This window comes from Pogona vitticeps, chromosome 4 (assembly GCF_051106095.1).
Source record: "Pogona vitticeps strain Pit_001003342236 chromosome 4, PviZW2.1, whole genome shotgun sequence".
NCBI classification, from domain to species: Eukaryota; Metazoa; Chordata; class Lepidosauria; order Squamata; family Agamidae; genus Pogona; species Pogona vitticeps.
The window spans coordinates 127150788-127174573 of NC_135786.1; the positions used below are offsets into that span (position 1 = coordinate 127150788).

The window sequence follows — 23786 nt, forward strand, 5'->3', positions numbered from 1 at the left end:
TAATTCTGCTCTGCAGTTCCCTGCACTACCTGCTGCATAGCTAGCAGTTTCTAGTCAAAAATTTCAAACACTCTTCCAAGACCAGGTATGGTCCAGCGCTTTTTGCAAGTGTGAACATCCTTAGGCTTATCCTCTGCTCCTTCTTTGTTCTGTCTTTGGTCTACTGCTTGCATTTTCCTGAAGCCACTACTGTTCTGTTTTCCTGTTACATGGAGCTTACTAATGCCCATTCCTCATATTTTTTCTTAAAGCAAGAAAGTGTCAAACAGAATATTTTCACCCTGCTTATTTGACAAATAGGCACCAGATTCGTGGTGGCACTGTAGGTTAAACCGCAGGAGCCTCTGTGCTGCAAGGTCAGAAGACCAGCAGTCATAAGATCGAATCCACGCTTGTCCCAGCTCCTGCCAACCTAGCAGTTCGAAAGCATGTAAAAATGCGAGTAGATAGGTACCACCATGGTGGGAAGGTGTCTTGTTCCGTGTCTTGTTGCGCTGGCCACGTGTCTATGGACAAACGCAGGCTCTACGGTTGTTGTGGGGTTTTGGGGCTCTTTGGCCATGTTCTGAAGTTTGTTCTTCCTGATGTTTTGTCAGTCTCTGTGGTCGGCATCTTCAGAAGACTGGAGTAGGAACTCTGTCCATGCTCTGTTGGTGTTTTTTGGATAGTTGAATGTTTATAGCTGTGGGAAACAGCTTTTTTTTCCAGGAGATAGGGTGATCAGCATGTTTTTGTTGTGATAAGGAGGGGAGAGATTATCTGTCACTGTGATTGATGGGTGTCGTTAGTTGGTCTTTTTTGTGCAACGATCCCTGGCCCTTGTGGCTGGGTAGAGTTCCTTGACCTTTTGCAATGACAAAAGCTGTTTCCCACAGCTATAAATACTCAACTATCCAACAAACACCAACAGAGCATGCACAGAGTTCCTACTCCAGTCCATTAGATCCCGGCCGTGAAAGCCTTCGCAAATACACTGGCTCTACAGCTTGAAGACGGGGATGAGCACCACGCCCTAGAGTTGGACACGACTGGACTAAATGTCAAGGGGAACCTTACCTGACTGAATCTTTATTTAAGTCAACAAAAATATAAAATTATGTAAATAAGATTGTGCAGCCTTACTAAACAAAGACTTGTACAAATTGTTCTTGAAGTAAAGTGAAGGAGATGTAAAAAGGCATGCTCAGAAGTCAGATGGGGATATACAACTTAACTCAGATATTTTCCCAATACTGTATATCTAAAATAGGCACTTACCGTTGTCTCTCAGGCCATGACAAAGAAAATTGGAAATCAAATCCTTTGTAATGTATACAGTGAGGCATCAGCACCAACTAAAAGAGCAATAGGAACCTTACTTAAAGATTAGGAGAGCCAGCCTTTCAGTTTCTTTGCACTATCAGGAAGAAGCTGAGTTTAAGAAGAGGGCATTCAAGGCTATTCCAAATAAGGAACTCCTGCTCAAAAAAGCTTTGGGTTTTTTTTTTCTATCCATCTCTTTCTGGTGAAAAGGAAGGGTGCACAGACATGATTCATTTTGTATTTTATCAACTTGCTCTTGGAAAGGTTCCACTTTGGGAATGCACTGTCCTTCCAGCCAACAGAAGGGGAAAAAAGACCTCACAATCAGGGACACCATTCTTATCAGTTTGCCAGGCTTCTCAGTGATGAACAAAACCTCACAGACATTTGCTACAAATTAGCTTGTCTTTAACTTTAAAAAAAAAAGCTATGAGGGTTTGTAATAAACAATGCCTGGTGAAAGAAATAGTCTTCAGCTGCTGTTCTGCTCCATTTGCCTAAAGGGAAAAACGTTAAGAAAAGCAGTGACCCATAAAACCTTGATGGCAGACCCCTATTGTATGGATGCCTTAAGAAACATTTGAATGGGTATCTTGCTTCAGCAACTCCTAACAAAATAAAGAAACATAAAACAGGAGAATATCCGGGCCTGGGACTAAGTAAAACAAATACGTTCAAGCAGTGAACTGCTTTTGCTATATTATATTTCCTGTTTCCCCCTTTCCAATGTTATTTTAAATATCTGAAATCTTGTACATCTATATACAAAGCTCCATACAAAGCCCACCATATATTTTCCAATCTATTTAAAGAATATCATATTATTTTTAAACCTCATATTAAACTTCAGGAAAATCCTCCCAGCTACCTCTTGTATTTTCCATGGAGTCAGAAACAAGGGGTGGGTGAGCTGAGACAAAAGTGAAGTAACTTTTCCATGAATAACTGTCATTCCTATAGGTGTTCCAACAATGCACCATTCAAAAGGAAAACACCTTATTGTGGGATTATTTGGGGGAACTGAATCTTGAAAAATATAACCTTAGCGGTTTCAAACATACAGTAATTTGTGCTGTGTATTGCACCGTGCAAGATCCACATATACAAAAGTTCTTGCTGCTGTATTTTCCTTTCTAACTGAAAGCACAAATTAATCTTTCAGAAAATGTCTAAGAGTAAGTCCAGAAATCTGTGGCTTGATTTAGATGTAATAATCAAACAAGCTGTGTGCCTATGTGTTCATTCTTCACCTTTTCTCTGTTCCTTGCATGCCCAGCTTCTGTAAGCTTTTACTAGTTTCTTAAAGCATCCCTTCCCATGACATCTGAACCAGGAAACTGTGGTTTAAGTATGCCAAAACCTTCCTAGATTAAAATGTTAAGATTCTATGTCTCACCTCATGCTAAAGAGAGCAGACATTCCCCCCCCCCAGAGTGGGTAGAAAAAGGAAAAGCTAATGTCATCCTAATGTTCATTCAAGGGAAAGAAAGACATATTTTGACCTTACTACTTCCCACCCCCACGTCTTTAAACAGAAACAAGCAAATTCCTCTTCCTTTTTATGTTTATTTGGAGATATTACTGCATAACTCCCTCAGACAAAAAAGCAGGGAGGATTTAGGAAGGTGGAGTATTGATGTCATACACTCCACCAAATCTCAGACAATTACAGGAAGGAAAAAGGAACAATGCACGGCAAATCCTCAGCATGAAATTGATGTATGGCTGGTTGTAACAAAGCAACACTGCATGCTAATTCCATTAGAAAGTGATCTAAGGGAAAGAGATTGCCCCTCCAGTCATCTAAAGACAGCTGGTAATTTCCAGGAAAAAAGGCTGTCCACACAGAGAAAAGAAGCTGGCCAGGCCATTCAGCAGCAACAACAAATTCACATTTTGGACCAATGCATCTGCCATCAAACAAGAGACCATAATATTGGGCTGACAAAGGAAGGCAAGAAAGAAAATGGCAGTAAAAGAGGAGTTGGCTGTGTGCTCCGTGCCTACTTGACCAGCTGACTGAATTAAATAAATGAAGATCCAAGATTTCTGAATCTGATTTCCTTAAGTACACAGCATCTACTGAATTCAGTGTGAATCAGAAATTACAGTCAAAATGACAAGTTAATTAAATACACTGCAACATGATAATCACAAATCGACTACACAAATGGATCTCCTTGTACCTCTATTAGTACTCTTAAGCATCAGAATACTGTTATTTAGCCCTATTGTGTTCTAGACGGGATTCTAGGGGTGGGGATTATGATTTTCTAATCATATGGAGTGATTCCCAGTGTGGTGTAGTGGACAGAGTGACAGACTAGGACTCTGGAGAGCAGGATTCAAACCCCCACTCAGCCATGGAAACTGTCTGGGGGAGTGGAACTGGTAAAACCACTCTTTAAATATCTTAACTTGCCTTGAAAACCCTGTTAGAGTCACTGTACAGAACAACAACAATCATAAGAAAAGAGATTGCCACACTCTCACGCAACACCAACATGAACCTTATGGCCAATATATGTTCTCTACTATCCCACTGAAGCTCTCCTGTTTCTCTCTACCTTCCTGCTTTTGGTAAAGAGGCTCTCTAATGGAGGCTGTGGGCCAGCTGCCAATCCCCTTTGCCTTGGGCACCTGAGTCACATACATCTTTTCATCTACACACTGCTTGGAACAAAAAAAAAGTTCAGAACAAAGCAGCTGAAGCTCCATATTCAGGGACCAAAGTGTGCTGAATGGCCACTTTTAGGGTAGTAGAAGCAGTAGCGTTCATTGCACATTTCCTCAGGATGACAGTTTACACATGCATGCACATACAGTGGTTTGGGGATTTGGCACAGGTGTGAAAACAGGAGTCAAAGGATCCCAACTTCTCCCTATGGACAAGTATATGGCTACTGACTGGATAGAAGTTGCCAGCTTTTTAATTTTGCACATTTAATTAACATCACCGAGACTGAAAGAGAGAGATGGTAACCTGGCAACAAAACAGAGAAAAATTGCAAAACTGATATATATATATATTTTTTCTGGAAGGAGAGCAAGGAGTGTGTGTGCAGGGTGTGTGTGCTTTTTGTTTTTTTGGAATCAGAATGTGTTTTGGGAAGAGAAGAGAAATGCCTCCACAAAGCGAAAAGCATTTGAAGTTGGCATGGAGGACAGAAATTATATTTAATGTGGTTGCTGCACATCCCGGATCCCCCTTGGGTGCATCTGTTCCTTTCTCAGCAGCTGCCACCTCAATGGCTGTAAGGAAGCTCCCAAGCATGGCGTTCAGGAGGTGATCCCTACCCCTGATGTCTGTCCTCATGGCACCTGACATCCAGACCTGCAAAAGCCTCCGAAGACAGAGGTGCCCCTCTGATACCAGCGAGGACAGGAGGGACTCCCACAAGCAGGGCAACAATGGAGCAATGGAGAATAGCTTGGGGTGGATACCCCCGGTGGGAAATCAAGGTGGAGGGAGGCGGACGTATCTATCGCTCCCCCTTTCTGGAAGAACCATCCCCAGCCAGCAGTAGATTTTAAAATCAGAAGCGGCAGGATCCATGCCCGGCGAACCAGAAAGCCTGCCTTCCCATCCGGGAGCAGGGTTAGGGGAGGACTGAATGGGGGGGGGGACAGGCGCCCCGCGCATCCTCGGGCAGACCGGCTACCTGCTCCAGGTGTATCGAGGGGGCTCCAGGCGGGGGAGGTCCCTAGCTCCAGTCAACCGGGGTGGGCGACAGGCAGCCCACAGGCTCGCCGAGCGAGGGACAGAGCGGCGGGCTCTGGCACGGGAGGGGGAACCCGACGGGCCCTGGACCCGAACCGCTGGCGGGCGCCGGCGCGGAGCAGCCGCAAAAAAAAAAGCCTGCGAGACAAGGAAGGTGCCGCTAAGCCAAGCCGAAGGGAAGGAAGGAAGGAGGACTCACCGAAGTAAACAGTCTTGTCGCACTTGGGGCACTTGGATGCCATGATGGGTGGACGGATGGAGAGAGACACACACAGAGAGACAGAGAGAGACGAGAGAGATGGAGGGATGCGCGAAACCGCTCAGCGTCTCCCTGGCTGACGGCGCCCTCCCTGGCTGCCTGTCAGCGCCAGCAGCACGCCGCTCGCCGCTCGCCCATTGGCTGCGCGGCCGAACGGGCGGGAGGGGCCACTCGGGGCGGAGGAGCTCCTGCTGGGTGGGGGCCCCTCCGGCCCGCCCGCCAGAGCCCCGCCCCCGTGGCGTGGCGTGGAAGACCTCGCAGCCGGGTTGCGCCCCGGGCTCGCGCTCTCTCTCTCTCGGCTCGCTCGCGGGCGGCCCTGGACGGACACACACCCGCGGGGGGGGGCGGTTTCCGGGCGGGAAAGACGGGGAAGGGGGCCCGTCCTGCTGGCCCGCCGCACACGCCTTCCCAATACAGCTTGCAGCCCAGGGTGGGGATGGTGGCGCCGGGCGATAGCCCAAGTGGGGTTGGGTTTGCCTGGTCCTCAGGACGAAAGCGTGGGCAAAAAAAGAAAAGGAGGGGGTGGTGGTGCTGCTGCTTTCCCTGCTGCCTGGCTCACCTTCCCTGCACCTGTGGGCCCAAGAGGGCTGGTCCGAGAGATGAGGCGGCGGCAGCGGTCGCTGTTCTATCGTCTTGCTGCCTGAGCTGAGAAAGGCGGCAAGACCTCAGCCCTCATTGTCAACAGCCACGCTGCCCAGAGTTAGAGAAAGGGCGAGAAAAGCCTTGGAGCCACCAGGATAAGCTCGCCTGGGCGAAGGAAGCCGGTTCATACCCTGCGGGGGCATTCCTGGAGTGGGGAGGGCCGCGCCCTTGCCTGGGCCGAATTGAAACAGTACTGCAGCAATAAGTCTTTCAGGCCTGTTGACCACCACTGAATTTAATAGGGAGAAGATGGTCTTGAAAGAAATGCATTGAGCCTACTGACAAAGGAAGTCCTTGTGAGAAGATCCAGGCCACCTCAGATGGCACATGGTGGGCATTGCTGTTGTTATTTCTACAGGAGAGCTACCTTTCATGTAGCTAAAGTGGTTTCTTGAGAAAAGATGCTGGCTTTATAAGTTGCATGTTCATCTTCTTAATATAACGAAAGAGAATGCCTGTCTGTCTTTGTCATAGCTCTTCAAAACTGAAAAGTCCATATCAAAAACTTGGTATCCAAAAACTTGGTATCCATTAAAAACAGTATGTGTATGCACATTTTGGAGTTACTAGTTTCTTAAAATGCCTATTTACAATTCATTAATTGTAGCCTGCAGTATCGTTTTGATTTAAGCTTCTCTGTAGTAGAGTCTCCAAAGAGCAAGGCACCTTGTTCCAGATTGCAGTCAGTTTGGGATGGTGTTCTGGAAGATAACACTATTACAGCTGAAACAGTACAAAACAAGGCACCCCATGCTAGCTGAACAAAAATAAACATGTCTATGGAAAAAAGGCTGTGCTTAGCTTTATGTCATGTATTATCCAGCAAATACTTTGATTTTAACCGTGCCAATTCTGACATAAATGGTAGGGTAAATTGCAATGTAGTTATATCCACAAGTGATTTTATAAAACCAAACCTCTGCTGGGCATTATATATGTTGCCAGAAATCCATAAATTCAGCAACTCCACCTTGTTGGCTTAGGTAATAATCAATGACTGAAAATATACATATATTGGCTGAAATGTAGTAGTAAGTCACATCTAGAGTAGCCCTACTGAATCAGTGGAACTTATGGAGGATTTGATTCACCATATCCCCATTGATTCAGTGAGGGATATTCTAGTTGCACCTTACTACTCATATATCAGAGACACCAGTAACAGAGTTTTTAAATACACAGTATCCAATCAATGATCATACCATACCTCTTACATTGGATATCACATCTATTTACACTAACATTGCATAATCACAGAACTGCAGCAGAATTCCTTAATACTGTCAGTTCTATGGATCTCCCCACAGAGGTTTTTATCACTAAAGCAATAAAATTCTTCACTTGTAATAGTTTCATGTTCAGTGGACATGACTTATAACAACTGCAGTGTACAGCAAGGAGCACTAATTTTGGGGGAGAGTAAATCTGTTCATGGCTAAGCTAAAAACATTTGTAAAGAAACTAATAACAGACCTTTCATATGGTGATAGTATGTTAAGGTTATCATTAGGATCTGGATGAAGGACAAATAAAACCTAGAATATTTTCTTTCCATAATAAATGTGTAGTAGCACCAATGAAAATCCATTATCTTTCTTCAGTCCTTATCATTGAACATAACATAATATATGCAGCTTGGCTTTTGGAGTTGGATGCATTTATAACACCAAAGATAATTATTTAAAAAGAACTAGGGAGCGCACAAAACACCTGCTTCACCAAGGATATCCTCCTTACTTCATTGACTCTAAGGTCAAGAAAGCATACCATGTTTTTAGGAGAAAATGTTCTCTATGAAACATGTGACTCTTAACAATGAACAGCACATTTCCATTTGATTTAGATTTCCATCCATTATCTCCAACGCATAGGAGGGCAATCAAAGAAATGAAATGTAGGATGTCTTGAGAAACCCATCAGCAAATCTTCTATGATAGCTTTCCACCAGCCTAATCTATGGCAATTATGTGCATGAGTTGTCCTGAAGACACCAATTTTCAATCCTGGATCATATCTTTATGAATCCAAGTCCTGCATTACTTGTGTGTATCTTTAAAAGATAGGCACCTTTAAGGGCCTTGTGACTGGCGATAACTATTATCTTCTCTTGATTCGATAATCTTTTTAGTTTTTTTTAAAGATGGAGGGCTGAAATACAATACAGCACTATACAGAGAGCAACTAATATTACAGGTTTTGTTGACATGTCCCAATTTTTTTTGTAAATGTATTTCATGTTTCCCACTGCAAATAGCAATTGATTAAAAGTGCTTTTTAAAAATTGACAACTATTATAGTAATGAAATGGTTCATCGGTATATAAGCATAGCACAAAAATTGCTTAGTTCCTTTCATTTGATCTAGTGCTAGGATTGTTGTAGCTTCTTTTAAAAGAGTAAAGAAAAGTTGTTATTTTAGTGTTATTGCCAAGGGGTGATAGAGAAGCAACAAAAGCAGTCACTCTCAAGCCAGACCTCACTGTATACATTTTGATCTAGGTTCTCAAGATATGCCCAGTAATGTATTGGAAGCACTAAAAAAATCAATGTGGGGGTGGGGGAAGAGACCTGGATGAAAGGTACCAAATAGACAAAAATATTGGATTTACTTGGGATTAATAACAGCATAATCTGATAATTGGTGAAGACAATAAAATGATCAATAAGGAACACAGGATAAATAGGAAAACAAATGCTTGTCTGATTGTGCCTTGAAACCAATGTATATCACATTGAAAAACCCCCACACAATTTACTAAACTACAAATATGATGAAGAGAGAGGTATTAGTTTGACTGGACTCTTTTGTGTTTTGACAAACCCATGCTAGATATTGTTGATCAATATGTATAGATGATTACAAATTAGCTTTTTTATGATTTACACACACGTACACTCTTCCCATTTGTTTATCAGACTGGTTTAGCTATCATTTTCTGGATCTTACATAAAGTTGTTTTTGAATATTCATTTTAAAAAGAACATTTTGAAAGTTTAGGACAGCATTTGCCAATGCTGGTTCTGTGGTTCCCACATTCAGTTCTGCAGGATAAGGTTAGGAACTCTTTCACCCAGGTTGGAAATTCAGAATGCTTGCATAGGTTATATCAGATGTAGCCATTTAATAGATGAGAAAAAATTCTGTATAGTTTGAAAGATTGAAGAAATTTATCTTATAAAATCTATCACTTAATACTCAAAAGAAACCCTTTAGGAGGTTTTCATTGTTCACATTCTTTTGCTTCCTTTTGTCGCCTTTTCATGCTGAGAGTCTACAGCTGTTCCCTGTAACAGAACGTTGTGCCTCCCCTCCCACCCTGTCGTACCACAAGTTATGGCTGGCAGGCTGACCGACTCCAAGTGACATTCCTCTGAGTGACACTGCATGTTTAACTCTGAAAGCTACTATGACTGCAGTTGGTGTAATACACAGGAATGTCACAAAAGTATATGTGGGGAGGGGGGAAGGAGGGAGGGAATTTGGAAATGTACTTTAGTTACAACTCCAAGGACCCAGAAAGGGATTAGTTACTGTTGTAATGGCAATTTTTAAAATGTTCCCCTCTTGTCTTGGCTTCTTTCTCTCTTTCTTGACTCACATTTTTCCTTGACGTGTTTATTTTGTGCTAGTCCAACAACAATTGGAATATTGCATCCCACTTTAGACATGAGAGGAAAATTGAATAGTTTGTGTTATGATATGCTTTGAAAATTTCAAGAGGAAATAGTTCCGCCTATACTGTTATCTTTGGATCCCTAAATGTCATGAAATATGCTGGCAAAGTTTACCGGAGTCAGGTCCAGGAAAGACTTCTGAGGGATGCTGAATATTCATGGAAACTGGTACTTGGAATAAGTAGTAAAGGCTATTTTGAGTAGAAGAACAAGATGTAGATGATAGTAAATTCATCTGACAATAGCAAGATAAGGTTGGGTCACACTAGTTATATGCCTGCAAGGCCAAGATACATTCAGGGAATTTAGTCTTTCTTTCTCTTGCAATGTTTTCTCTTCAACAACATGATCTCCTTTGCTATCCATGTCTAATGACAATTAGGTATGGAGAAGTAGCTGGTGTTCACAATGAATAATCATTCTTCCAACGGCATGCTCCTGTTTTAATATGTTTACAATAACCTTTATTTTGGCCACTTGAGGGAGCACTGCTTCTAGTTACACTATCTTGTTCAGTGAGGGCCTGAGTGAATGAGAGAGAGAGACAGAGAGAGAGAGAGAGACAGACAGACAGACAGACAGAAGAACAGGAAGTTAATATGGGTCAAGAAGGGACAGATTAGGCAAGAAAAAGAAGTTAATGCTTCAGCTATACCTGACTCTGGCAATCTTCACCCAGATTGGCTTCTGTAAGCACATGATACTGAATACATGTTGTGATTGGGTTCTTCTAGAATTGGTGACAGTTCCATCATTTTGGCGGGAATGAGAGACAGAGGCAGTTAAATAGATAAATAGGTACCACTATGGTGGGAAGGTAACAGTGTTCCGTGTCTTGTTGCGCTGGCCACATGACGACGGAAACTGTCTATGGACAAACATTGGCTCTACGGTTGTTGCTGTGATGATTTGTGTTTTTATGTGTATTAGAATGGGATATGTAGTCCTAAGATTGTCCCAATAGCATCCATCTTGATTTAATGTCTGTGTCTGTGGTAGGAAAATGTTACATGCTATGTCAGAGAAGCTTCATTCTCTGGTTATCTAGTTGCTAAGGAGAGCCAGAGAGTTACATTCCTGATAGTCATAATAATTCTGCCACAAGACATGATAACAACTCAAGCTCCCATGAGAAAGTTAGGCGAGACAACAAGACCCAGGAGGGGGTGTTCCTTATGAGGCATCCTGGGAAGAAGAAGGAAGTTGGTAGAAGTGGGAAAAAGATGGAGTTTGACTGAGAAAGGACAGACATGTGCTTTTTCCCAAAATGGATTATAACTTTTGAATTGAGCTTTTTGCCAACATGGACTTTTGGATTACAACTGGAATCTAACCTTTCCTGATGGACTATGGACTATGGAGTCACAGGATATGTAAGAAAGACAACGCCTATGCATAATTCTAGTTTAGTATGTTTTCTTGTGTTATTTTTCTTAGCTGGAGTCTGTGGGGTGGTCTGTCTGACTTGATATGGAAATGTTTCTGACTGAATTGCTTTGCTATAAACTGAATTCTGTTTAGAACTATCTTTCTGAATAAAAGCAATAATGTTTAAGATTGCATGCATTGGTCTCTTGTACAAACTAGCCTAACTAACTGGCCACACCATATAGAGCCCAGATTAGCCTGAGTGTAAACTCATGGATTATCTGTGTTTGTTACTTTTTCTTAACAAAGGGGATGGACTTGAGGAAGGAAAATTGGTTCAGGGCCTGCTGAGATCTAGGGCTCGTCTTGGCTCATAAGGACTGTCTAATTTTCTGGAATCTCTCCTTCTCCGGCTTCCCCTTAATCTCCTTGGAGATGGGGGATTGCTTACAGTTGCAGGTTTTTCAGGCTCTTTGGCCGTGTTCTGAAGGTTGTTCTTCCTAACGTTTCGCCAGTCTCTGGTGCTCTGGTGTAGTTGGTTTGGGAGTGCAGTATTTATGGCTGTGAGATAGGCTTTTGTCTTTTTCTTTAGATGGGTGATTAGTGCGTCTTGTTGTGGGTGTATTGTTGTGCTAAAGAGATTATCTGTCACCATGGTTGATGAGTGTCATTAGCTGGTCTTTTGTGTGTAGTGACCCTGTCCTTGTGGTTGGGTAGAGTCTGTTGATCTTTTGCACGCTGTATTTTTGAGAGCTGGGAGCCAAGTTTTGTTGAGCTTCACACTTTCCTCTTTTTTGTTGAAGTTCTGCTGGTGCTTGTGGATTTCAATGGCTTCCCTGTGCAGTCTGACATAATGATTGCTGGTGTTGTCCAGTATTTCAGTATTTTACCTTAACCTTAACTTTATTCTCATCAGCTTCTGGGTTAACAAGATTAAACGGATCAAAACAGCTTAATTCTGGAATAATTCTATAACTCAATATCTTTGACTCTGGTGTAAATATTCCACTCCTCACACTGGGGCTGGACCAAAGCGCTCACGGTCGGTCATCGGCCTCATTGGGGTACTCTTCACAGCACACACCATCCCACAACACGGGTGCCTCGCCCAATCCCCCTCCAAGGATGGGTTGTTGCAGGAGGGACTGGGACAGATCACTTTCCTCCTTCCACTTTGATTGCGGGTGTAAACCATGACCATCCATTCTAGTGGCTCCACCACCCTCCCATCACCTCTGGGAGAGGCAGGATCTGGTAACAATCTTCTTCCCGTCTTGAGATTTGGAAATTCTCTCAACAGATCACCAACCTTGCTAGCTGGTTCGCTCACATCATCTATTTGCACCGCGCTGTCTCTCCCGTTTTGCTCTTTCGTGTCAATTTCCACTCTAAATTTCCATATATCTCTATCGCCTTCTCACCCTTCACTTCACCTTCCTCTATCTTTAAGAGCTTCCCCTCTATACATCCAAATGTCTCCTCTTGTCTATCTTCTGCCGAGGACGTCACAGTAGCTTTTTGTCCTTCACACATGTGTTGTAGCACATCCAACAAGAGATTAGAAATGCTCACTAAAGGATACTCTCAGTATCTTCTCCATCTCTGATTAAAATCTAAGCTGAGATTTTCAGAGGTACACTTCCTTTTACTATCTGAACCTTGGAAAACTCAGGTTGGGGCAGAGCAAAGGTTTTGCTCTAAATTGCCCTCTGTAAGCTTTGTTGGAGGTTTATGTATGTATGTATGTATGTATGTATGTATGTATGTATGTATGTATGTATGTATGTATGTATGTATGTATGTATGTATGTATGTATGTATGTATTTGTTTGTTTGTTTGTTTGTTTGTTTGTTTATTTATTTATTTTGCAACCTTGCATGCTATCTGTAGTGTACAGTAATGAAAGATGGCAAATATCTTTTCAAGCAGTTAAATCTAATGATGTCTATAAACTGAACTTTTCAGATGAACAGGAACAGATCAACACAGTGCAGGATCAGAGAAAATATGGCAACTGCATGGAGCTGTGGCATTGTTGCTTCACACACAGAGATCCAAAAGCAATCTGCAAAACCAGAAACCTGCTACAAACATCAAGATAAATCCACACAATACAACCAACGCAACCAGGTGTGTACACTGTATCATAGAAAAGTGTATTAGGTCGTCATTCCTGCCAAAGATTGAGAGAAGAAGCACCCAGGTGTGGGATCTGCTACATAGTAACTGGTGCAGGCCATTCAATATCTAATCACTGGGATGTAATAGGTATACTCTAATATTTGTGGATGATTTCTTGAGGTACTATGTCACCTACCTGCTTGAAGGAGAAGAGTAAGACACATAATATGCTGAAGAAGTGTATGGCCATGGTGAGCAACAAATCTGAAAGAAAACCCAAGACAATCCAGACAGATAATGGGGGCGACTACCTTTCACATCAGACACAAATTTTCCTAGAGGATCAAGGCATTCTGCGGAGGAGAACTGTTCCACACACTCCTGAGCAAAATGGAATAGCTGAGATTTCTTTTGAAGATGGCATGATGCATACTTGTGGGTCCAAAGTTGCCCAACCCATTTTGGAGTGACACAATCATGACCTACATATCTTCAAAACAGATTGCCAACAAAAGCTACTATAAAAACACAATTTCAGCTATGGCATGACAGAATAGCAAGTGTATAAGATATTGGAGTTTTTGGAAACCTGTGCGTGCTTATAAACTGAATACAGTGGTGCCTCTACTTACAAATGTCTCGACATACGAACATTTCGAGTTACAACTGGCTCCGGCCACACAATTTTGCTTCTACTTGCGACCGGAGCTTCCAGTTATGAACACAAAAAGACAGGGGAAAAAGGTAGGAAATTCAAATTGCTAACTTTTGGTGGTGAAGGGGTTGCTTCTTTGTAGCTCTTTCATCCCTTCAGTTGGAGAGTTTATTTAAACAGGCCTACCCCCCAGTCAATTAAGTGATTTTCTTTTTCTTTATCTTTTTTTTCTTTTGTGTATTACCATCTTGGAAATCATTTTCTGAGGTGCAAGACTTTGCACTTATCCCTGTTGAATTTCATTCTGTTGCTTTTGGCCCAGTGCTCCATCCTGTCTAGGTCATTTTGAATTTTTTTCCCTGTCTTCTAGGGTATTATGTAGCTATTTTGCCCAATTTTGTAAAATCTGCAAATTTAACAAGCATTCCCTGCACTCCCTCATCCAGGTCATTAATAAAAATATTGAAGAGCACCGGGCCAAGGATTGAGCCTTGGGGTACCCCACTAGTTACCTCCTCCCAGTTAGAGAAGGATCTGTTAATCATCACCCTTTGAGTATGATTCTGTAACCAATTGTGTATCCACCTGACACTTGATCTATCCAGCCCACCCCTAGTTAGCTTGCTAATCAGGATATCATGAGGCACTTCGTCAAAAGCTTTGCTGAAGTCAAGATATACTATGTCCACAGCATTCACTCTGTCTATCAGGGAGGTTACCTGATCAAAAACTAGATCAAATTAGTTTCGCAGGATTTGTTCTTGACAAATCCGTGTTGGCTTCTAGTTATTACTGCATTGTTTTCTAGTTGCTTGTACAATGACCACGTTATCTCTTCCAGAATTTTGCCTGGGATTGATGTCAGGCTGACTGGGCTGTAGTTCCCAGGTTCCTCTTTTTTGCGTTTTTTGAAGATAGGGACAACATTGGCTCTCCTCCAATCCTCTGGCACCTCCCCCGTTTCCCATGATTTCAAGAAAATAATGGATAACGGTTCTGAGAGTTCTTCAGTACTCTCAGATGCAGTTCATCTGGCCCTGGAGATTTGAAGTCGTTCAAGGTGATAAAGTATTCCTTGACTATTTGTTTATCAATCTCCAGCTGCAATCCTGTGCCCCCCACTTGCACTTCCAATTTGTTTGGAAGTTCATAGTCTGACTTATGGGTAAAGACTGAACTAAAATAGGAATTGAGCATCTCTGCCTTTTCTTTGTCATCTGTTGTAATTTTTTCATCTCCATTGTGGGGCTGTGCCACTATGTCTTTTGTTTGTCTTTTGCTACTCACATACCTGAAGAATGCTTTTTTTATTGCTTTTAGTGTCTCTTGGTAACCCCAGCTCATTCTCAGCTTTTGCCATCCCAATGTCATCCCTGCATTTCCTTACTACTTGTCTATACTGTTCCTTGGTGGCCTGGCCTTCTGTCAATTTCCTGTATATGTCTTTTTTAGTTTTTAGGTCCTCCCTGAGCTTTTTGTGAAGCCACACTGGACTTTTTTGCCACCTCCCACCTTTTTTTCTTGTTGGAATTGTTTGTGTTTCTGCCTTTAGAATTTATTTTATTAGAAGCTCCCACCCTTTTCTTGTTAGGATCTCCTGCCATGGGACCTACTTATCCTTGTACTTAAAATTAGCTTTTTTAAAAATCCAGCAGACGTGTGTGGCTACACTCTGCTTTTGTTTCCTTTGAAATAAAGAATTCTAGAAGGACATGGCCACTCTCACCTAGAGTTTCCCTTACTGCCACTTCCCCCACCAAGTCATCTTTGTTGGTCAGAATCAAGTCAAGGATAGCAAATCCTCTAGTTTTTTCTCCACTTTTTGTAGGAGAAAATTATCAGCCACACAAGTCAGGAATTTATTAGAAGGGACATTATTGGCAGAATTTGCCTCCCAACATTTATCTGGATAATTAAAATCTCCCATCACTTCTACATTGTGTCTCTGAAAACCCTGCAATTTGTTTTTCAAGTTTTGTCCGCTTCCTCTCTTTGATTGGGCAGTTGGTAGTAGACTCCAACTACCAAGTTCCCTTTGTTTTTTGCCCCCAGCTAGATTGATCCACATGGTCTCATTGGGACAGCCACTGTCCTCCTCCTGTATTTCTGTGCAGGAATGTGTATTTTTGACATATACTACACCTCCACCTCCCTTTTAATTCTCTATGTTATTTTTGATCAGTTTATATCCCTCAATTGCTGTATTCCAGTCATGGGAGTCATCCCACCAAGTTTCAGTTATTCCTATCAAGTCATAGTTACCCTTCTGAATTAAAATTTCAAGTTCTTCTTGTTTGTTTCCCACCCCAAAAAAGTGGTGATCCATTGTGGAACAGCCCCACTGAAGAAGAGCCCATTGCTGCTTATGAAGGGGCTCCTTTCAGGGCTCCCAAAATATAAGTCTGCCACTGGATATAAAGCAAAACTACACCATATACAGTGGTGCCTCGCATAGCGAGGTTAATCCGTTCCGGATTAACCTTCGCTATGCTGAAGCATCGCTGAACGGGGCAGCGATTTCCATTGGAACGCATTAAACATCGTTTAATGCGTTCCAAATAGGCCAAATACTCACCGTTCAGCAAAGCTTCAGGATGGCCGGCAGCCATTTTCGCGCCCTCGCCTCACTTAACGAAAACGCGCGGCCATTTCGGGCCATTTCCCGGCTTCCGGCGGCCATTTTGGCCGCCGAACAGCTGATCGTCGGGGTTCGTTTTGCGAAGATCGGTAAGCGAAACGCTTACCGGTCTTCGCAAAGCGAATTTTCCCCTATTGGAAAAACGTTGAGCGATCGCATTAGCGATCCGAAAAAACGGATCGCTATGCGATTTCATCGTTATACGGTGCGCTCGTTAAGCGAGGCACCACTGTACTATAGAGGGTGCAAAATAGCATGGAAAGGGGAAGGCGGTTGTTTCTGTTTGCTGCTGTTGATACATGATATTAAGCCTTGTGTCATGTGGACAGTGGGAAATTTTCATATCATTGATTCAAATGAATTACAGTGAGCCCTAAGGGATCAAGGCTATATCTAATTTCTATCTATAAAAAATGTGGGTGAACACAAAACTTTGAACAATCGCTTTAGTTAGATTTCTCCTAGATAACAGCCTGGTATTTGTTTCTCCTGTTGTTATTCATTCATGGATCTTAATGGAAACTTTGTGCTACTGCACTCAATTTCTTTTAGCAATCAATATTAAATCAGATCCTTTCATTGATTGCAGCTGCATTGCAATCCCACTGCAATGTTGAATTGTTCCCCAATCCCTTTTGGGCAATCATGCATTTCCCCTCAGGTATCAAGTGTAACTGCATGAATCCAGTCATGCAAAAGAAACAATAATTCAGGCATTGAACTTGCAGCATGAGAGAAGTGTATGTACAGAGAGGGACAAGAAAGTGTAGAGTAAGAACAGATGCAACATTTGATCACACCCTTTAAAAAAGTATCCTATATTTATGGTCCATGTTTCTCTTCATCAGCCGTACCGCTTTATGTGGCTGATGAGAAAGAACATGACTCTCCATGCCCCTGCCTGCTCCCCGGCTAATTTCCCACTCAAAAGAATATTATGAATAGACTTCTGGACGCAGAGGGAACTTAATCACTCCAAATTGAATAGGCTTTTCACAAGCTTTCATAGTCAGCTCTTCACATGGATAAGGGCCTGGCACACGGCATACATTCTCTGCATGCCTTTTCAATAATACTTAGTTGCTACAGCCAACTATCTCAAGTAGCCCCTTGCCTTGCCTTGCCTTCTTTGAATGCCATGTAGACCGTCTCCTGGTATTTGACACCCTTCAAGGGAGCACTTAGAAAGACCTAACTCACTCCTCAAGAAACAGAGTTGGGAACCTACTGTTGCTAGAGCCTGCACACCTGTCTGAGGAACATATGGCAACCACCATTTTATTTCTGTGCTTCAGTACAACATGTTTAGGAGAGAAAATTAGGAACAGCACAATTGCTGCAGCAATTATCAGTAATGTAGTTGTGGCTTGCTAGGTGATATTCTATTGGCCTGCTCTTTTAATTTATGATCATTGTAGTTGTTATATTCATAGTTTCATATGTGATGTTTTGTAGACCTGCTTCATACACTCCTTTGTGAGCAGTGGCTGAAAAGTACTGTAGAAAACTGGGAAGAATAAAAACAGCTAAACAGAAACATTCATAATCTTATGATTTTCAACAACCAGCTTTTAGCTTTGTGTTATCTGTATTCCCCAAGAAATGAAAAGAGAAAAAATAACACAGATGAAAACTAAAAATACAGTGGCCCTTTAAAAACTAATACATTTATTTCAGTGTGAACTTTCCTGGATTGCAGTCTACTTTCTCAGACAATTTTTTTTTGAGTAAGTGGGCTGTAATTCATGAACATAAAGGTAACTGTTAGTCTATAACGTGCACAGTATTTTGTTCTTTTTGTTTTGTTTTTGTTGTACATGCTGAAAGATACTAACGTACCAACCCATGGGAAAATGGAAAAAAGAAAGGGTTTCTTTTTGGCTCCAGTGTTACAGCTTTGGAATAACCTCCCTAGGGAAGTTTAGCTGGCACCAAGATTGGCTTCTTTTAGGTATTAAGTGAACCCCTTCCATTCCTTCTAGTGTTTACAGTATTTTGTGCATTTTAAAATCTTGCTGACTGAATTAATTTTATTCACCAGGTGTTTTTACCATGTGGTTTATTGGCTTTTATATTTGCAACTTATAAGCTTCTATGAGGCTGAATTTGGTGTTGGTAGCATATAGAAATTTTAAATGTATGTTTAAAATTTCCATTTATATATGTCAATTTAAGAAAGAAAGAAGATAACCCTATTTCTTGTTCTGATTTGTTCATTGCTATTCTAAAGCTCCCAAGAAAACAGAGGATCTGCACACACATTCTTTATGACAAAACAGATCATGCAAGGATTTGCCATTTCTTATGGAGATACTGCAGAATTCCCATATGCATTGCACAGGTGCACCCTGACATGTTTGCTTTATAAGTGTATTTGTATACAAGTCACTCTGTGTGTGTGTGTGTGTGTGTGTGTGTGTGTGAATGAATGTACATCTGACAGTGATTGCTCCTAATAGAATTTTCAAGGTATGTGAAATATTTAAGGAGTGGTTTTACCAGTGTCACACTCCCTCTCCTCCAATGAGTTTCTACACCTAAGCAGGAATATGACACCTAGTATGTTGTAGTGGACTAGGAGTCAGGAGACCTGGATTCCAACTCCTGCTTAGCTGTGGAAACTCCCTGAGGGGTGGCACTTGAAAAAACACTCCTTAAATATCTCACTTCTCTTGAAAGCCCTATTAGGGTTGCCATAAGTTGGTTCTAATGTGATGGCAAACAGTACACAAGATGTAACAAGTGTATTTAAACAAAATCTGCCCAGATCAAATGGGTTATCAGTAGAACAAGTCAACACATTGTGTGAAGACTACCTTCTTCTTGGGAATATGATACATCTTAATGCATATCGCAACTCAAAATACCTTTTTCTTTCTTTTTAGAAAAGGCATCTTGTGAATTTCCCATTTGGACACAGCAGTAAAACAGTTACTCATCTTATGGCAGGCCCAAGAGACTCAGCATGCTTTCCATAAGAAGAGAACTCATCCAGAATGAAACTAGAAGCAGAAGATAAATGAATCGCTAGTGCTAAACCTTCTGGAACTTTTTGGGGAGAGAAGTCGGAGGAAAAATAATTGCAGAACTGCAATCAACTGCATGGAAAAAATAGGTTTAAAATTATTCAGAAGAGAAACAGCTTCACCTTGAATTTCTGTTCTCTGTAGGGCATTCCTTATCCTTGCGTTGGTATTTCCCCCCAGAAGTGGGCAGGTAAAGCCAGACTTGGAAAACAAGCATCTACCTCTATCAGAAACACAATAAAAAGAAAAGAAACAATATTGTAAATGAATCCAAAACTAAGAAACAATGGACAGAAACATGTATTGAAAAGTAGGGGAATGGGTATTAAAGACTGCTTATTTAAGAATTGAAGTGATTAAACAAAAGTTTTAATAATTTGTGATTGAAGGGGGTGTTGTTATGTACCAGCAAGTTGCCTCTGACTTATGACAATCCTTTGAATGCACGATCTCCAAAATGTCTGGTCTTCAATAGCGCTGATCAGCTCTTGTTAACTCAAGGCACTGGCTTTTTTAGGGAGTCAGTCATCTTGTATTTGGTCTTCCTGCTGCCTTCAACCTTTCCAAGCATTAATGCCTTTTCCAGAGAATCTTGCTTTCTCATGATGTGCCCAATTTATGACAGCCTGTTTCATCATTTTTACCTTCAGATATAGCGCAGGCTTGATTTGCTGTAGGATCCACTTGTTCATCTTTCTGGTAGTCCAGGGTATCTACAAAGCTCTCCTCCAGCACAATTCAACCGAGTCATTTTTCTTCCTGTCAGTTTTCTTTACTGCTCAGCCTTCACATCATGACTGGGAAGACAAGAGTGTGGATAATCTTGGCCTTGATATCCCATGACACATCCTTCCACCTGACCTTTTCTAATCTCTTGATTGCTGCCTTTCTGTGTCTCAGTCTTGACTGTGAAGTCCATTTGGATTGATGATTGAACCAAGATATATAAAATCTTTAACAGTTTCATTTTCTTCAATGTTGACATTGAAACTGTATAGCTGTTCTGTAGTCATAATTTTTATCTTCTTAATGTTCAACTGCAGTCTTGTTTTGGCATTTTCTTCTTTCATTTTAATGAGAAATCATTTCAAGCCATTATTGCTTCTGCCAGTAAAATGGAGTAATCTGCATATCTTAAATTATTTATCTTTCTTTCACCAATTTTCATTCCTCCTTCATATGAATCTAGTGTGGCTTACTGTATGATATATTCTATGTATAGACTAAACATGTAAGGAGAAAAAAATGCACCCTTGTCTGACACCTTTGCTTATAGGAAAACATTGTCTCTCCATATTCTGACCTAATAGTAGCTTCTTGTCCACAATATAGGTTACACATGGGGACAAAAGTGCTGAGGCACACCCATTTCTAATGGCAGCCTACCTTTGAAGAAAAGAGGTGAAGCGTGCTTTGCGGCCTCTCCCACATCTCTCATTTTGGTACAGACATATTAGTTTGCCATGTATGGCTGGCTGATGGCAAGGTTTGACCTGAGGTCTAAGACCAGGACTTGTGCAAAATGTCAACTGCTCTAAAAAGAGTTAAAAGAGCGTGAGAAATAATTTTCCAGTGGTTTACTTAATACATTGTTGTGATTGGGTTCATTAGAAATTTGAAGCATTTCCTTCTTTTTTGGGGGAAAAGACAACTAAGCCTCTTTTGGAACATCAACCAATTTATTTACTTTAACATTTGGCGATTCCACAACAACTTCTACAGGGTCAAAACAACTCAAATTGGGTAACTGTCCATAAGGTGACAACGAAAACTCTGTTTGTAGATGAGGAAAGCTCATTGAGGGGCTGGATGAAACTGCTCTCAGTCTGTAGGTTTCCTCAGTGGAGCACTCCACACTGGGCATATCATACCAGAACACAGATGTCTGGCCCAATCTCCCTCCTTTGGTGGTTGGTTGAATGATTGATCCGGTCTGATCACCTTCCTCCAGTGACCTTGTCCTCATGGAAAGACTTCAACTGTCCATTCTAATGTCTCTATTATCGATCCTTTTTCCTTTAATTCTGGATCTGGTAGCAATCCTACCACTTTCAGGTTAAGAAAGTATTTCAGCAACTGGTGTGTTTTCTCATATATGTATTCATCTTTTCTCTTCTCCCTCTTCTCCTCCCCCATTTCCTCTTTCCCTGATCTATCTCCAAAACTCTCCTCTCCCTTTGATCTTTTATATCCTCCTCCCATACTGGTATAATTAACTCCTTCTCCTTTTCTCCTACTCTCTCCCTCCTCCAACAGACAGATTTCACCTTTCTCTTCTCTTTCTTTTGATTCCTTTCCTTCTCTTTTTTCTGTAATCAATTCTTCCCATTCTATTATTTCCCTCTCTCCTTTCTCCAATGTCTCTGTTCCTGAGGACGGATCACTCTGTTCCTTCTCTCTTTTTCTATCTCTCCTTCACACACACCCCCGACAAGTGTGTCATCCTTTCCTCCAACGCAGTTCCCCATGCCCCCTGTCGGGAAAAATAATCAGCATTAGCGTGAGTACTACCTTTCTTATATTGAACATTAAATGCAAATGGTTGTAAACATAGATACCATCTAGTCTAGTGGTTCTTAACCTTTTTGAAAGAAATGCCCCCTTGAGCCATTGAGGAAGTTATCATTGCCCCCCTCCCCGCAATGATGTTATCTTATTTATTTATTTATTTATTTATTTATTTATTTATTTATTTATTTATTTATTTATTTATTTATTTATTTATTTATTTATTTAAGTGTATATATTTAAAACACTTAAATCCAATGACCCCTGAAAACAAAATTAAATTCCAAGAAAATGAAATGCCCCCCAAAAAGTAACATTTAATGATTTAATTGCAAGTGAATTTTAAGACGCAAAAGAAATATAAAAAGGGCATAAAAACAAATGCAGGAACTAAAAATTTCAAGACAAAAAGTCTGAAACTAAATTAAAATTGGAGGAAAATATATATTCATGCACACTGTAAAAAGGCTGCAGCCATCTTCACAGGTTTGGCTTGCTCCATTGCCCTCCTACCGCCCCCTTCTGCTCCAGCGCCCCCACGCCGCCCCTTTTCATTCTACCGCCCCCCTGAAAAATGAAATCGCCCACTGGGGGGCATTATCGCCCAGGTTAAGAACCACTGATCTAATCAATCATGGGTTAGTATCTTTCATTTGATTCACCCATTGTAGAGGGGCATGGTCTGTGACTAGAGTGAAGGGAGCTCCCAACAAATAATATCTCAGTGACTGTATAGCCCATTTTGCTGCCAATGCTTCTTTTTTGATAGTGGCATACCTTTGTTCTCATGGTGAGTTTTTTTTAACTTAAATATATAGGATAAGTATTCCATACCTTCCCGATTTTGAGTCAACACATCACCTATTCCTCTGTCTGATGTGTTAGTTTGTACTATAAAGGGCTTATTGAAGTCTGGGGCATATCTACTGGGTAAGCTATTTAATATCTCTTTCAATTGGTCAAACGCTTCTTGTTCTGCAAATCGCCATCTTATCCTACTGGCTACCCTCTTCTTAGTTAAATCAGTGAGGGGCGCTGCAGTCTCTGCAAAATTAGGAACAAACTGGCGATAATAGCCTGCTAGTCCCAAAAATTGTTGAACTTCTTTCTTGTTCCTTAGTGGTGGCCAATCTGATATTTTCTCTACCTTATCTTGTACTGACTGGATTCTTCCTTGTTCTACCTGGAATCCTAAGAATTTCACTCCTCTTTGAGCTATCTTATATTTAGGATTCAATTTGAGTCCTGCTTTTCTCAACTCGATCAACACCTTCTCTAAATGCTCCACATGTTCTTTCCAGCTATTACTGTAAATCAAAATATCATCGATATAAGCCCTGGCAAATGCTTGTACAGGTTCCAAAATTCTATCTATTAACCTCTGAAAGGTAGCAGCCGCCCCATGCAACCCGAATGGCATGCAGGTAAACTGGAATACAGTGGGGTCTCTACTTAAGAACGTCTCTACTTAAGAACAATCCAATTTAAGAACAGCTCCATTTGCTAAATTTTGCTTCGACTTGAGAACAGAAATCCAAGATAAGAACAGGAAAAAAAACCTTTCCTGCTCTTTTTTTAACCTTAGGTCATCTTAGGTTAAAAAAAAAATTCTCCCCCTAGTGGTAAAGTACGTATTAACCAGCTTTGCATTAGTTCCTATGGGAACTAATGCTTCAATGTGCGAACGCACCTCTACATAACAAAAAAACAGCCAGAACGGATTAATTGGTTTTCAGTCCATTCCTATGGAAAATTTTGCTTCAACTTAAGAACGTTTCATCTTAAGAACATCATTCCAAAACGGATTAAGTTCTTAAGTAGAGGTTCCACTGTAGTTTCTATGGACGGAAAAGAGCAGATACGGATTAAAT

The 23786-nt window shown here is 41.3% G+C and overlaps 1 protein-coding gene and 1 long non-coding RNA gene across 2 annotated transcripts in view; one reads left to right on the forward strand and one right to left on the reverse strand.

Annotated features, from left to right (window-relative positions):
* Nucleotides 1-5423, reverse strand: part of LOC110089733 (cysteine-rich protein 2) — a 58559-nt gene extending 53136 nt beyond the window's left edge. The window contains exon 1 of the mRNA XM_020813009.3: nucleotides 5223-5423. Coding sequence (XP_020668668.3) covers nucleotides 5223-5265 — 43 coding nt within the window. The 5' untranslated portion in view covers nucleotides 5266-5423. The remainder of the gene's footprint in view (nucleotides 1-5222) is intronic.
* Nucleotides 5424-10684: 5261 nt separating this feature from the next.
* On the forward strand, nucleotides 10685-20249 carry LOC110089738 (uncharacterized). Its single transcript, XR_012086639.2, has 3 exons — nucleotides 10685-10971; nucleotides 12933-13832; nucleotides 19267-20249. It is a non-coding gene; the product is annotated as an uncharacterized LOC110089738 (long non-coding RNA).
* Nucleotides 20250-23786: the final 3537 nt, after the last annotated feature.